General features: G+C 39.3%; 1 protein-coding gene across 1 annotated transcript in view; it reads right to left on the reverse strand.

Annotated features, from left to right (window-relative positions):
* Window positions 1-5,426: 5,426 nt before the first annotated feature.
* Window positions 5,427-16,811, reverse strand: part of LOC129768678 (lamin Dm0-like) — a 34,490-nt gene continuing 23,105 nt past the window's right edge. The window contains exons 3-6 of the mRNA XM_055770463.1: window positions 16,298-16,753; window positions 16,013-16,234; window positions 15,838-15,942; window positions 5,427-6,826 (exon numbers count right to left, since the gene is read on the reverse strand). Of these exons, the coding sequence (XP_055626438.1) occupies window positions 6,788-6,826; window positions 15,838-15,942; window positions 16,013-16,234; window positions 16,298-16,753 (822 nt within the window). The 3' untranslated portion in view covers window positions 5,427-6,787. The remainder of the gene's footprint in view (window positions 6,827-15,837; window positions 15,943-16,012; window positions 16,235-16,297; window positions 16,754-16,811) is intronic.

Below are 16,811 nucleotides of genomic sequence, written 5' to 3' on the forward strand. Positions count from 1 at the left end.
TTCGAGAATCCGGAGTTGTCACATCGGGACATCGGTAAGAAGCTGGGAATCGTACAATCCACGGTCAGCAGAGTACTAAAACGATACTTCGAGAACCTAACCATCGACCGGAAGGTGAAGAACGGCAAAAATGGATGCTCCGTCAGTGAAAAAAGATCACAAGCGCGTAGTTAAGCAGTTTAGACGTGATCCGAGAAGTTCGGTCCGGGATGTCGCCAATAAGCTGAATTTGTCAAGTTCATTCGTCCAGCGGACCAAGCAGCGGGAGGGCCTGCGTACATACAAGGTTCAGAAGGCTCCTAACCGCGACGAAAGGCAAAACATGGTGGGGAAGACGCGAGCCCGGAAGCTGTACACCGAAATGCTGACGAAGCCGCATTTCCTGGTAATGGACGACGAAACCTACGTCAAAGCGGACTTTCGTCAGCTGCCGGGCCTGTTGTTCTTCTCCGCAAAGGACAAATTCAGCGTTCCGGAGGAGATTCGCAAGCAGAAACTATCCAAGTTTGCCAAAAAGTACATGGTGTGGCAAGCGATCTGCTCTTGCGGAAAGTGGAGCGCCCCCTTCGTGATGACCGGCACGGTAAACGGGCAGGTTTACCTTAAGGAGTGTCTACAGAAGCGCTTACTACCACTATTGAAGCAGCACGAGGGCCCGACCATCTTCTGGCCGGATCTCGCTTCGTGCCACTATTCAAAGGACGTGTTGGAGTGGTACGAAGCCAACGGGGTCACCTTCGTGCCAAAGGAAATGAACCCGGCTAACGCGACGAAGCTTCGCCCAATTAAAGAAATATTGGGCGATTATGAAGCAGGCCCTCCGGAAGAACCCAAAAGTTGTCAAATCGGAGGCTGACTTCAAGAGAAAATGGATTTCTGTTAAAAAAAACTACAACCTGACGTTGTACAGAACCTTATGGACGTGGTAAAGAGGAAGGTGCGAGCATACGGGCTTGGGCTCAAAGTATGAATAAAAAGAAAATGCCAAAAGTTGTTTAATAGTTTTTATTTTACTGTCTAAAATTTTCAAAAGGATCGGTCTACTGGGCGAATTTCTACAGCGTTTTTTCTGTGATGCAATTTGATGTGACACACCCTTTATTAATTGATGCAAACATCTTTCCGATACAGTAAGAAATGTTCGAGTTATCAGCATTTGGAATCTTTAATTTTTTTCCTGCATGTTCATTTTTTTCATTTTACCCCCCTATACTCCAGTTAGACGTAGTCCCACGTCAAAACATAGTTTTCATGCTGAAATATCTTTATTTCGTGTTTGCACCTCATTTTTTAGTCCTTTATCGCGTTATCCGCGATTTTCGTTATGCGTGGTGGCCTAGCCAGACTATTCCGCGGATAATCGGGGTTCTACTGTATATAGATTCAATTGTTACCATCAGGCAGCATTTCGCCCAATGGTCTTAGAACGAATCGAACGAATCGCTTTTGTATGGCTTCAATCCTGTTGACTCCGTCAGATAGTGCGGATTCCAAATTACTGCACAGTATTCCAGGCTTGAGCGAACTTAAGCACTAAACTTAGATCTAAAGCAATATACATCGGTGAAATCCCTCGCGGTGCGCATGATGAATGCAAGACTACGCGAAGCTTTTCCAACTACGTGGTTGACATGTATTTTGAAGTTGAGTTGGCAGTCTAAATACACTCCTAGATCCTTCATGCAGTCGAGTTTAGTCAGCGGAGCATCGTCAAGAGAATAGTTGTAACGAAAAGGATCTTTTCTTCTTGTAAAAGTAATCGTGAATTCTTGATTGGATTCAGCGTCATACGATTTTCCACGCACCAGTTTTGGAAAGTTTCTAATTGTCGCTGGAGAAATAAAGCGTCAGCTTCCGACTTAATGTAGAGAAATAACTTCATATCATCAGCGAATGAAAGATGAGGGCACTCCAGCACGAAATTTACGTCAATGAAATAAATAAGAAATATCAGAGGGACATCATGTGTAGCCGAAATCATATAAAATCCAAAAACACGATTGATGGATTAAATAGTATATCAGTATAACGATCATTCTAGTATCGCGATATGCAGTATTATATACGCACATTCTACTCATGTTATATGGCGCTGTCGGGTCAAACCGCATATCAGTTTGAAAAGCATCGTGTATCGTCATACGGTTATATGTGCGTATAAAATATGACATATACGTATATCGCCTCCACTTATGCGTGTATATGCATCATATATCATAGTAATGTGTCTTGGTTGTATGTATATCGCCTCCAATTATAACTATTCATACAATTTAAAGTTTGCTGGGAAGTTAAAACTAATCTGTAGTAATAAATAAAATCGAGATTTTCGAATTGAAACGATTTTAGATTTACACAATGTATCCTTTGATCGGTATTATCAGCCCTATTCTGTATTTTGGCGGATTTCAATTTCGTTTGAACCCGTTATTTCGTTCGAGTTATAATTTTGCATTCCTTATTTCGAACGTTTTGCCCATTTAATGTTCGAAGAGAAACACGGCCTTATTCTGCGTGGCGTGTGAGGTGAGATGACAATTGTCACTTATGTCACGCGATTCCACCAGGCGTATGCCGTGAGAAATCTCACTTGAATGAACTCTCACTTTATTCCCGCTCTCAAATATACGTGACGATTGTCACATGAACTGGGATTTCTAGGTGACAATCGTCGACATGTCTTGAGGTGTCGACAGTGCATGAAAACAAATGAAAAATTGAAGAGTATTATTATTTTCGCTTATTTTTCGTCGGCCTATTTCCGCCACTTTAGTGCCAATCACCGACATCCGGGAGGCGACTCCACCTGTTCCTACCTATCAGACTCAACAACTCATGAGCCGGGCCAACTTCTTTTACTTCCGCTCCGAAGGAAGACGTAACCAGAGATTTTTCGCCTCAGAAAATCCCAACGACGCCAGCTGGGATAGAACCCAGAAAAATTGAAGAGGAATAATAAGTGTTTTTTGGGTCGTATAGAATCGATAGTAATGGTATTATATGTATCAATAAATTCAATTTATCTTCAATTTTCACAGTACGAGAGACAAATTGCAAGTAGTTTGTTTTTTTTGTTGTGAAAGCGGTAGTGAGTCTGTTATTCCTCAATTGGACGAATAAGCACACCGAAATTATTTTCATTTCATGAAATCTATTTATTTTCTCTAAAATGTATCTATCACATGGATCTTGTGTTTCATCTATCTATCCGCGAGTCATCGTCACCGAACTGCATATCCATTTCAGAAGCCGTGGTATATGCCCGAGCCGGAGCCAGAGCAACAATTTAACACTGAGAGTGCAGAGAGCAGCAGCAACTACGACCAAAACAAACAAAAATGCTAAACTTTACAGGATGCAATCAACTGTTTCACCAAATCTAAATCAAATACCTGCAAATTCGGCAGAATGTCCTGATACACTAACAGGCCAGGTTAAATCAGATCTATAGATACGGTACTGACTGCAGCAAAACAAATATCTGACCTCTCTGAGCGAAACAAATAAAATTCTGGGATGCCAGATGTTTTTTCTCAAATATATGCGATAAAAATTTGAAATATTTGTAAATATGTGCTAATGTCTGACATACTGACCAGCTTCGTTTATCATATGGAATCAATAATGTTTTGTCACTACTTTAAATAGCCTGTAGCAGGAATAAAAGGTTGTGATAAAAGTTAAATGTCTGCAAATTCGTGAACACATGTGCGAATGTGGCACCTTTGATCAGATTTGGCAACCAGCAGAATGAACGCCTTGTCACTTGCTGTTCATCCTCTCACATACATCAAATGAACCTCTCACGGCATCCGAAACGACTGTAGGAATAGAGTGAGGAGAGTTGCGTGATGGTGATGTGACAATTGTCATCTCACCTCACACGCCGCGTAGAATCAGGCCGACAGATCGAACGAAATGCAAAAACTACTCGAACGGAATACAGAATGGAATTTTATCAACTCGTTCGAAATATTTCGAATCGATCGAAATACAGAATAGGGGTGTATAGGTGATTTTGATTCGATCTCTAGTTATATGCAACTTAGAATATGCCACGTTATGCGATTTAATGTTTGTTGGGATGTCATCGGAATCTACTCCAAAAAAATTCCTTAATTACCTTCCTTCCATGTTATACATTTTTTGGAATTGTCATCATGGTGTGATCCACTGGGAAATATTGGATGCACGCGTTCAGGTCTATAATAGTATGAGGAAAAGGGGAATTAAGATCTAAGCAGGAGATAATAAACTCAGATTCATTTTTTCCTAGGAGTCAGCTCAAGACTATGTGGAGGTCCGTTGTAGCAAGTGATGGGAGATACATGCCGTAGGCACACCGGTACAGGATGGTAGGAATAGGGCATTATAACAAGGAAGAGAGGCATCTTAGTCATAAAACTTGCGTCTTGATTAGGTGGCTTCTCTTATTTCTATAATTTCGATTAAGGCGCAGGCCCTTATGTATGAAGCACAGCGTTATACTCGTACTATTAAATCTAACCAGCACCTGCTACGGAAGAGAGCCGCCCAGTACGAGCAACCCTCATCGGCATCAGCGGTCATACCCTGGCATTGGTATCGAGTCCAGTGTAAGAAAGCAATCTTGGAACAATATCAACCCCATAACAGCGAAAATGTGTGAAGTCATCTCCCTCGATGGGAGAGTGATTTTCCTTTTTTTGTTATACTTGAAGGTACTTCGGCTTGCTTCCACCACCAGCTTCAAGGTGGTCCTCCTCGACGGGTACTGGTACCAATTCCGGAAAGAGAAAATTTTTCCGATCGAACAAGGTTTCCCGACTAGCGGTAGAAATATAGTGAGCCATTCCGCCAAGGATAGCTATAGTGAGCTAAATAGCTATGCGAGTAGACGTTGGCGATGTCATGTTTTACACTACACTGGTTTCTTTTCCTACGCGATTTGGCACTGTCTAATCGTCGCCTCGTTGGGAAGAGAAATCCCGCCAGTGTGGCTGTGACGAGTGCGCACCGATGACGGGGAAATTTATTCACACGATTTGCTCGAAATCACGCAATTTTTTTCTGCGTGTAGAAGTTTCCAGCTGTGCTCGTGGAGAACAGTATCCGGAACAACCTCCGAGTCGGGACGAGCTCGGCCGGTCTGCTAGAACACTTCAAGATCATCATAGCCGGAAAATACCGTCTCCATAAGATCAGGTATTCGGACGGCTCAAAACGACCATCATTAGTTGGATTCTGGGTAAGGAACGATAATATTCAATTCCAACTTCCAAGTAAGAAGTCTCCGATTTGGCGAGTGCCTTGATTTATTGGATGGGTACCCAATAGTTTGCAATCAAACGAAACTTTCTGAAACGATTCTTTTTCTTTATCACAGGCTTGGAATAATAGATTTGAGTGAAAAAAAGGATTTCGGAACGAATGAACACATATATACATTCACTCTATGCTTACGTTTATTTTAAAATTTCGTTTTAATGATTGGAAAAATGAGAGAAAAAAAAACAAAAATTGACAAAAGCACAGAATATTGGGAGACGGGTAATGATTTTTACTCGTAGTAGTGTTAATGTTAACCAATAAAACCTTTCTACCAAATAATGAGTTTACGTTAGTCGACTGGATGATGATGATGTATTACCGCTATGAACTACATATTGTTTTATTTGATAAATTGTTCAGTGTTAAAAAAAACCGTTACAACAATGAGCGTATTTTAAGAGAACTTTTTTTAATGTTTTGAACAATATTTTTTTTCTTTTCGTTTTAATTTACTTCTTATAATATAAAAATATATATTTCTTTAACCTCTCTCTTTACATGAATTAAATGAAAATCAAAAATGCATTTATTTTGTTTGCTTATGACAGATGACAGACATAAAGCTAACGAACAAGTTGCTTGAACCATTTTTTCCCTACTATGCTATGTGCTTTTTGATCGCTCATTTTTGATTTCCATCGGGGAACACATTAACTTTTGTTAGAATAAACAAATTGCGCACCCAGTTCCCGTTGGTTGTGGTGGAAATGGCGCGAACCGTACAGTGTCGTAACATATTAAAAAAAAAGTACCGCCATGTGTCGTCGGTAGGTGAATATTTCGCAGCATAAAATGCTGAGTATAATTCGAAGCGATTGCTTCTCACTGAACATTGTTAGTCAAAGGAAAAAGGAAGCTTAAAAATGTCGTTCTCGGTATGGCATTGATTTCTCGTCTCGCAAATAATTTAAACGAGTTTATTCCTTTCTCATGTTGAATACATATAAATCTTCTCTACTCCACATGGTCTATATTTTCCGGTGTAATCAACTAGTAACATAGTATTGATGGACTAAGTAGGAGCTGGACCATTTCGAGATTTACGACAAATTATGACGGGCCCTTTGAATGGTACAGAATAGAACACACTGTACACAATGGTACAGAATAGAATAGCACTACACTTAGGACGCATTTCTGATCAATTAGGATTTCTTCATCCTAGCTGCTTCTCCAGATCGGGTCGAGTAGAACCCTTACGGTCTAATACATATATAAATCAATCTGCTCTATAGTTTTTGCTGCGGTAAGTATGATAGATAGGAGATGGGCTGATCTTGCACACTGCTGCTCACGTTTACTCGTTTTGACATCAGGCGTCGTGTCCTCGTCCGTTATAGGGGGAGAAACATTTGTTTACTCCTCGCATCTCTGTGTCGCTGTTTGTGAGGTGTGTCGGTGTGTAGATATATACGCTTACAATCTAGATTGGAGTACAGGCGCATCTATTCGCATGTTCCTGCCACCCCGTTTACTCTCACATGATACGACACTTTTCCTCGCCCCTAGGTTCCCCCTGAAATTAAAGAACAAAGAATGTGTACTGTGATGATAAATACTATTTGAGATTGGTGTTGAGTATGATCATTGTAAGATTATTACATTACTGGTTAATTTCTGTCGGCGAACGAAAAATCGATCTGTCTATTGTCTATTCACATTGACTTTTATATTCGTTCGATGAATTGACGATTAGAAGCGAATGTTCTGAATAGTTTAAAGCTTTTTCAATACAAGCAACCAATTGACGATACCATAAGAATGATTTTTGAGGTCTTTGAAAATCATCTCTCATCGGTCACGAACGGATTTGATTTGATCTTCTTCTTCTTGGATGGCACTAACGTTCTCAGTGGAACTCTTGCCTTCTCAACGTAAGTATTTACTTGCGTCATTTTTGTTAGTAATACTTAGTTGAGATTTCTATGCCGAAAACACGCCTTGAATGTATCCTGAAGTGGCAAGTTCTAGAATACGCGTGACCACAGTGCAAGTCGGGAGAAATTTCTTCGACGAAAAATATCCCGGCCAGAACGGGAATCGAACCGGAACCCCCGGCCTGATAATGTGTGACGCTAACCACTCGGCCACGGAATTTGGTTTGATAAGCTGCTCAAAACATTGTTCACATAGAAAGGGGATCTTTAGAGCTGTTTGAGTTAGTATTGTCAATATCAACATGAGTTATTGTCTTCCCAAAAATACTTTTTCATACGAAGCGTCATCGAAATATGGATACAATTTACTGGAAATTCATGTCATCCCAAAAGTATTTATTAACACATTGGCTGCCAACTTCAATATAACTCATATGATATTTCATGCCAACTTGAGTGGCCATTGGCAACATCATATCAGATGAAACGTTGTGGGTGTAAAGATATTGGTCATTTAAGCAATTTTGCATACTTGAAATCTAAAAAATGGACGGCTTTTTGGGATTGGAGATAGTTTAAATCTTCATAAAAAAAATCAAAACAAATATAACAAAAAAATTTAAAAAATTAAACTGAAAAAAATGTCTTTAATTTTCAAAACAATTATATGAAGAGCCTATATAATAACCAACAAATCATCCATACATCGAAGGATGAATACTTCTACGACAAGAATGTTTTACTAACAACAACTTTGTATTGCTGTTGCCTTGTTGTTTTCAGTGTTTTGTTATTTTTTAATATTACGAAAATGCGTATTTGTGATTTGCGGTGTTTACGTATGAACGCCACCGGAGCGCAATTTTATTACGAATTTATTTTTTTGTAATAAAATTTATCCTGAGGATAACGTAACGGGAACGAAGTCCTCATCTAACGAGAATAAGGAACCGATGCGGTCCCAAGCCCACAAGGTGACGCAATTCAAGTCGGCTGCCGACTCGCCGTTGGAAGCGGCGGTCTCTCGCAAGAAAACCTGTATTCCACCGATTGCGCGGTTAGTTTGAAACATACGAGACGGTCCTTTAGTTGAACGGCAAACGTTTACGTCGTTTTACTTGTAACATTTTTGTTTTTAAATTCTCGGGACTGACATGTTCCCAAATAGAAAAAAAATTGCAGAACTTGCCAATCGCAATAATTTAAACACAAAATTGTTGTTGAACATTAGTAATAAATGTTCATAGCAAACATGAAATTTTCATTTTTCAAATTAATGTATCGTTGTTGTATTCGAAACGTACTAACTGAAATTAACGAAAGCGGCGAGGTGAAATGCTATGCAGTAGATCAGCATGAATAGTCAGTTACCGGCGCCGGCTATATGGTGGTAAACGTGACTGCTATGCTCTCATATGCCTACTATATTACCACGGTCCTGGACAATTCATTTTGGTGAAATAAAACGGATGAAACTATTAATTGAAGACAATGAGTGTTCTTTCACATGCGAAAATATCTCTTTGACGATGAAAGTTAATATAACCTGTTCAAGTAGTTTCAATCGTGAATGAAAATTTCTACTTCCGAAATTGAAAGGAAACGACTGCAGAAATGACCGAAACTGAAAAATCAATATTTCACTATGTGTAGAGAAGATACTGATTTAGCTTCAACCCGATAGGTTAAAATAAGTCAATCAAAAATGACTCCGAAGCAAAAAAAAAGTTTATTTCTCCAGGGTGTCGACTTAAAATCCGAAAATAAATTCCCTGATATTCCCTGATTTTCCAGTAATTTTTTAGAAAAAAATCCAGGTGTAGACTAGTAATTAAATTATCTAAAAGTATTTTAGCTGTAGCTCCTAAAACATTTAGTTAGCTTCAACAATGAAATTTAAGAACGACTGTCGATATTTTCCAATAAATGAATTGTTTGTGATTTTTAATTGAGTTTAACGACGACTGATAAGTGTCGTAAAAGATTAAAAAACATGGATATACTAATATAGTTTAAAATTATTTTGAAGGAGTCTCAAATACTAGTACAGAAAGAACATTTCCATTTTGATTCGGATCAATTTCATGAAACTGTTACGATTTTAACGAAATGCTTTATCTTGCAATCTTTCAGTCCCCTTCTGTACGTTCTGCCATATTTTCCCCGTTTTACCTCCAGAGATTCCACTTCTGTTTTCCGTAGCCGTTTTATTAACTTTGATTCATATGACGATAAAAAAGCACAACATCTTTATTGATGCTGTCCTTCCAAAGTGAAGTATAGCATCATAAACTTGTCGCATAGCACAACCGGTTCCTCCCACATATTTACATGAAAACATTCGCTAATGGAAAAACCATTTCAACGTTAAGGTTTCTAATGAGAGACAGAAGTCCATTTTGGGCAAAAACTTCCGTAAATCTGTCCTTTTCAAAAATGGTCCAGTCGTTAATTTTTCTGATCATGGTGACCAAACTGGTTTATGTTGCTTGCAATATTCTTTCAATGATAAATCTGTCAAATATCAAGAAGCTAATAGTCAAAAGCTTCTCGAATCGTTTTCCCTCCATTTTCTATCCGAATGAATGATGTAAAGAACAAGGATACATCAACAAAGTGCATCGCATCTCAGACGAAATTTCAAGATTTGTCAGTCGTAAAATTTTGGCGAGTTTTTTTTTAATCCTTTGATGAACCGTGTAAAATATGCAATCCGAAGCTACCCAAATTCAAGAGCTTTTTTTTTCTTCATTTTGAAAAACCAGTTGCAGCTCGCGTATGACCAATTCACGTTTATACCGTCCATCGACACAAAAAAAAAGTTTGTTCAAATATATAATTTCCATGCCTTCTTCAAAAGCTGCAAGTTCATTCCTGATGCTTGAGAATGTCCCACAAACATTAACGTCATGTAACGATTCACATAAACCAACCTCTTCTTCATCCCAAAATCTGACATTCAGATCCATCTGTAGCCTCTTTGTAGTCTTGTTCAAAGACTCGCCGAAACCAACGACAATGTATAGCTTACTAAGTTTCATCGAACCAAAAATCATCATAAACCTCATTTTATCACGCCCTAGTTAGACCTTCTCAGCTTCCTGGTTGTCATGGAACATTCTTCTCAATAGAACCATGTATTTTCCAGCAGTGTGGAGTTATTTGTGCTACATAACTGTTTCCAGGCACCACAGGAGCTCAGCGTTCATAGTATGATTTTCAAGCATTAATTTATCGATAGTTTTCGAAGAAGAAAAGGAAGGGAATTGGTTGAAGCTGAACGACAGATACTGATGTCAAAAATGCCAGAAAAACATCACGAATGTAGAAGCCGTCTACTTTTGCGCTGTTTACCCTTCGGGAGGACTACGTTCACCTACAGGCAAAAGCAAACTGAAAACCTACAGAGGTCAAACTAGTCAAATACAACTTCTTTGGTATCATTAACTTTCTAATTACTGCAATAATCGAAATTCTATTTGACGGGATTCCATTTTTTCCAGATTAGTGACGCACTTCCCTGATATTCCCTGATTTCCCTGACATTGTTTGAATTCCCTGATGTTCCCTGATTTTCAAGGTAGTCGACACCCTGTTTTCAATTTCAAAAATGGTAAGCCTTGATTATGAGCTTCTACGAAGTAATTAGCCGTAAAAAACCAACAGTATTGCTCGCAACTGAACGAAATAACGTCAGCAATCCAGAAAAAATGTCCAAAGTTCTTCTTCTTCTTCTTCAATGGCACTAACGTTCCTAGAGGAACTTCGCCGTCTCAACGTAGTATTACTTGCGTCATTTTTATTAGTACTTAGTTGAGATTTCTATGCCAAATAACACGCCTTGAATGTATTCTGAGTGGCAAGCTCTAGAATACGCGTGATCACAGTGCAAGTCGGAGGAAATTTCTTTGACGAAAAATTCCCCCGACCAGAACGGGAATCGAACCCGAACACCCGGCATGTTAGTTATGACGCTAACCACTCGGCCAAGGGAGCATGTCCAAAGTTAGTCAGAATGAAAAGTCTGGTATTTCACCGGAATAATGCCAACATCATGCCTCTATGACAACCCGGTTTTTCAAGAGGCTAGGCTGGAAGGTTCTACCCCAGAAAATTGTACTGTCATGGAATTATTTAATTAAATAAATTAATTGAAAATGATGATTAGAAATACAACGACTGATATTCATCCAGAACTCCGCTGACAATAATCTCTTAAAATCGAAGTGTCGACTCAAAACCCGGAAAAAGAATTCCTGATATTCCCTGACTTTCCAGAAAAGTTCCAGTTGTAGACTAGTAATCAAGTTTTCTGCTCGTTCTGTAGCTGTAGTTTTGAAACATTTGATTAGCTCAAACAATCAAATTTATGAACGTCGATATCTTCCAATAATTGAGTTAAACGACCGATTTTTCCTTGCGATCTTTTGGCTTCATAGTGAACAAACTTATGACTTTCGTTGCTAGAATTATGGTTCAGTGTTGAGTCCGAAATCTGTGAAATTCGCGATTCAAAACGTTCTCGAATCGTTTGCCCACCCAATTTTTGAACGGAATCAACTCAAATTAAGGTTCAAGAAGAACTTAAACGAGGATACGGCTTTCATCGCAGGATAAATCAACGCATCATAAGCTTTAAAACCAATGCTTTTACATTCCTTCGTATCCCAGACGAAATTGTGGGATTTGTCTGTCGTAAAGTTTTAGCGAGTTTTTTAAATCCATCCATACTTGAATGCATCATGTAAAATATGCAATCCGAAGCTATCCAAATTCATGAGTTTTTCTTCTACATATTGAAAGTCTAGATGCAGCTCGCGTAAATGACGTTGGTGGCGTTCATCAACACCAGAATAAGTTTGTCTAACGCTATATCTTTGTGGCCTTCTTCAAAAACTGCAGGTTGATCTGAAACTTGAGACATCCCAAGAATATTGACGTCATGTAACGATTTATCACCTTTTTTTCTTCATCACAAAATTTGACATTCAGATCCATCTGCAGCATCTTTGTAGTTTTGTTGAAAAATTCGTCGAAACCAACGACAATGTATAGCTTTCATCGCGCTCAGATTTAAAATCTAATCCAGGATCTCAGCTTTGATAGTATGGTTTTCAAGTATGAATTTATCGATAGTTTTCGAAGGAAAAGAGAAGCTGAACTGCAAGTACTGATTGCATAAGTAACTGATCAGTCGCAACACAGCCTGGAGGGGTCTGGTTTGAGCTCTTGGTCTGAATACGGAACATTACGCACATCCTGACTAGTGCCAATCAAACATCCTGACGAGTGTCGATGTAGAGAAATTGATGATGTCATTTACACCCCTTTCATTTGAGCGCTCAGTTGTAATTGGTGAAATTTATTTTTTCCAGATTGGTGATAAAATTCCCTGATATTCCATGATTTTCTCTGATATTTTTTGATTTCCCTGATTTTCAAAAATTTACCGGGTAGTCGACATCCTGAAAATCCAACCGTACCATACGTCTGACATTTTAGTCGGAGTCTTAATAGTAGTCCCAATTCTAGAAAAGAACGCTTCAGCTGGACCTGATGTCACCATCCAATTTCGTCACAATTTTGACTGTCAGCCTAATGAATGTGATGACCCTACTTACAAATCTGCTTCTGTTAAATTTACGGCTACTAATTTGACAACCTTGAAAGAGATCCAATGTTTATGAAATTTATCAGGTGGTTGAGAAAGATTAAAATAAATGTTCACTGAAAAACAAATTTACAAAACAGGAAGTGGGTTATATCTGTGATATAACCGCAAGGGTGACGTAGGACTATCGTTGATTTAGTGATCATTTGTTTTTAGTTGCATCTGAATCAGTTCTGAATGAATGAATAAATGAATATTTCGGGGACTTCGAAAACGAGAGCGTTACGTTGAAGGCACATTATTCAGCAAAAGAAGCAATCACTCGAAAGTTGTACAATACATAATACATTGCTTGTATTGTGATATAATCTGTATTCCATTTCCAATAGACAAAATATCTGTTGCATCAAATCAGTCTACATAATTTTTGCGTTCGCTCATCCTTTCTCGCAACACCCATTTCTCGTTTGTGAAATTGTTGAGTAAACATCGTTTGCCAGTGCGCGTAGAGCGGGAATTCTTCCTTAAGATTCATTGCACCACTAATAAATTGCCGAAAGACGTGGTCTTACGTTGATCGCACTTGATTGAAAAATCACAAAACCAAATGTATTTGGTATACCTATCGCAGTGTTATATGGAAAGAAAACATTAAAATAAACTCTTTCGCTTGAATGTTTTTTTCAATTTCAAGGGGAACTGGTAGATTATTTTTCAGCAACGATGACATCTTTCCAGAACCTTCTCGATGCTGGATGGCAACCGAACGAAAATAGTTCTGCGCGTGTATGTATGTGTGTGGTGACTGCTCCGATGTCTCAAGCGCGCCCGTTTGTGGCATCACTCTCTTCCTGATGGATTCCATTCTGGCCTAAGGTGCACAAACAGGCTCTTGGTGACACCGTTCAGCAGCGCTTTCATGATAAACGAAGTTAGCTTCACCACAACAGCGACAACATGCTCCAATCGCTGTTCAATTATAACTGAGTGGATTTCTGTTCTGTTCTTGTTTTTGAAGGAACTTTAACCTAAAGGTCATTCGTCCCTGCTGAGTGGATTTCAGAGCGGCGCTCGCTTATATACCGATTGGTGATTTCATTAGCATGTTTTGAAAGCAATTTTAACGCTATTGAAACAAGTTTTTGGATGGAAAAGTAACAGGTATATAATGCGTAGACATTTTATCTTTCGAATGAAGTGTTTATCATACCATTTCGTTCGGTTGTTGAGAAGCTATTAACGCTCAAAATCTCGGTCTCCGTCGTAACGCTTTTGTTTCCGAAACTTTGATTTTACACCCCGGTATAGAAATGAAAGACGTAGTCCTACGTCAAAAAACATTACGATCAAAAAAATCGGAAAGATCGAAAAGAAAAGATCAATTTTAGCGATTTTTGGAGACAAAAGAATCAATCCAAAAAATCGGAGATTGGAGAGGAAATCCAAGATCGCAAAATCCTAACCTGGCAACGCAGGATTTTTTATGTAGGTGTACAAAATCAAATCTCTTCACTCGGCTTTTTCAAAACAAACGGATCAACGTGAAGTCCAAAAAAAATCGTGAAAATAAAAAATGTAGGGTGCAAGAAGCTCAATTTTGTTTGCAGGAAAAAGGGATGACCATGAGCATAGTTTTTGTAAAGCTTAAGGTCCTGGAACTTTTCTTAGATGAAACCGTCAGAAATAGATAAATGAATTCTGAAGACATACGACATCCAAGTGCCTCGAACTTGATATATACACAAAAAACGCGTCATATTCAAGAAGCGTCTTCTCCGTCGTTGCAGGAGGACCCACATGAGGCGACGTACGAATGTATGGATAAATTCAATCTCATTTGAACAACTTGTCGATCTTGTCAGTTGAAAAAGAAATTAACAAAGGCGATCCTTTTAATCGCCCGTAGTCTGAAATCCAATCGAGTCAGTATTACCTGAACGGATCTCAATTGTGCATTCCTGAAATTAGATCAAGTCTAAGCCAACCGGGCTTTACGAACATTGCCACTCGATTCGAACATTGGCGGCGTCGAACTTCGAACACATTTCCTGCAAGTGATGATAAAATCTTGAACTACAATTGTATCTGATATCGATTTTATAATACTGATATACTTACAGCAAAAAGGCTAGGTCAATTATAGTAAAATAGTTTAGTAAGGACCAGGACTATAGGTTCAAAATATTTCAATAATATCAAGCAATCATTTTCATTCAAATTTTAACAATTCAAAACTGCCTTCGGGGCTATTAATTTCAGAGTAAATTACTTCACTAATTCGGATGAATTACTTTGACGCTTGTTTTGCGTCAAGGCAAGGATATGCATATGTCGATTGGATTTGAGTCGAACGGATTTTCAGAGTACAAAAATCGATCTCGATCGAATTACGAAATACGTTCGAGTTTTATAACCCGTGAAGGTGAATAATCCTGGTTCAATCAAGGCCCGAAATGTACGTATGTTTGTAGTTTATTTTAATAAAATGTATTTTATAATGTTTATTAAGTTTGTAATGTTTTAGATAAGAGCAATTCAATAATCTTATTTTACCAAAAAATAAAATAAAATTCGGAATATCCACGTGGACAGTAGGTGGAGCGGTATGGGAAATGTCCACGCTTGTCCACGGAGGGGGAGAGAGTGTCTAAAATCATACTTTTTTTTATCCATGTGGTATGTGGACCCTTTTTGAGTTATTTTTTTTTGTGAAGTTATTGCATTATTAACCAATATACTCACACTCACAGCGTTTTACTGCAATTTTAGATGGTGCTGCAAACTTCTAGAACGAGTTGGCATGAAATTCGTCACGTATTAACCTTAACATATAAGAATATAAGTTTATAAGCATTCCCTTTCGAACAACAATACCTTCCACTACGATAAGAAACGATGACCCTAATACGTTCAAGTCGCTATAAAACAGTGGCACTCAACATGTTAAATACGAGTTATCTTGTGTGTGACAGCCAACGTGTGCAAAAGACAACAACTCATCGAGTCCCATGTCCGTAATATAGTTCAGTAAATAATTACCTGCTGGTGGTACAGTTCTTCACCACTGTAGGCACCGAGGTACTCGCGGTGGCGTGTTGCCGCAGTAGATATAGTGCGCTTCAGGCGTTCAGATGCTGCCACTTCCTGAAATTAGAAACCAATTGGAAGATACTATTAATCGTGTACCTCCCGATGACCGATTATGACACATTACCTCCCCATCGGCATTGAACAGCTGGGTGGTCATGTTATCTCCGCAGAACCACTTCTGTCCCTTCATGACGATTGTGCTCGGCGGTTCGTGTGTCTGGCCTAAATCCGATGACCACACCGTGACCATTGCACCACCATCGACTTTCAACGTCCGGTGGAATTTGAAAACAGTTTCGTTGGTACCAACTTTGCGAGTCAATGTCCATCCACCGATTTGCACTTCCTATAATTGGCGGAAAAATAAGAATACAAATTACATTCAACTGAAAGCACACAAAAAATTTACCTTCGCGGACTTGTTGTGCAGCTTCACGAATTTGCCCTCGGGGTCCACTTCGGAAATCTCGATGTCTCCCTTCGCCGAGGAAGTGACCGAGTAGTCCGCCACGCTGCGTTCATCCGATTCTTCGAGAACGGTGCGCTTACGCTTGGCTGCGGCCCGCTGAGGCGTGCGACGAATTGCCGACGAGCGACCGGTGGAGCTGCTCGAGCTGGTTTGGAAAATGGTCGTCTGACTGCCGGGGGTGATGTTCAAACGGTGCTCCTCGGAAGACAGCAGCTTGTCGTACGCGGCAATCTCCATGTCCAGCGATATCTTGATATCCATCAGATCCTGGTACTCCTGCAGTTGCAGCGAGATTTCCTTACGCATCCGCTCGATCTCGTCCAACAGCTTGCTCTTTTCGGCGGCGTGACGCTGGCGCTCGGCATTCAGCAGCAATTCCAGATCGCGGAGACGATTCTAAAATTGAGCGGTCCAAGAATGAATAAACATTGCATTTTTACCTTTACGTGCGTTG

Source organism: Toxorhynchites rutilus, chromosome 2 (assembly GCF_029784135.1).
Source record: "Toxorhynchites rutilus septentrionalis strain SRP chromosome 2, ASM2978413v1, whole genome shotgun sequence".
NCBI classification, from domain to species: Eukaryota; Metazoa; Arthropoda; class Insecta; order Diptera; family Culicidae; genus Toxorhynchites; species Toxorhynchites rutilus.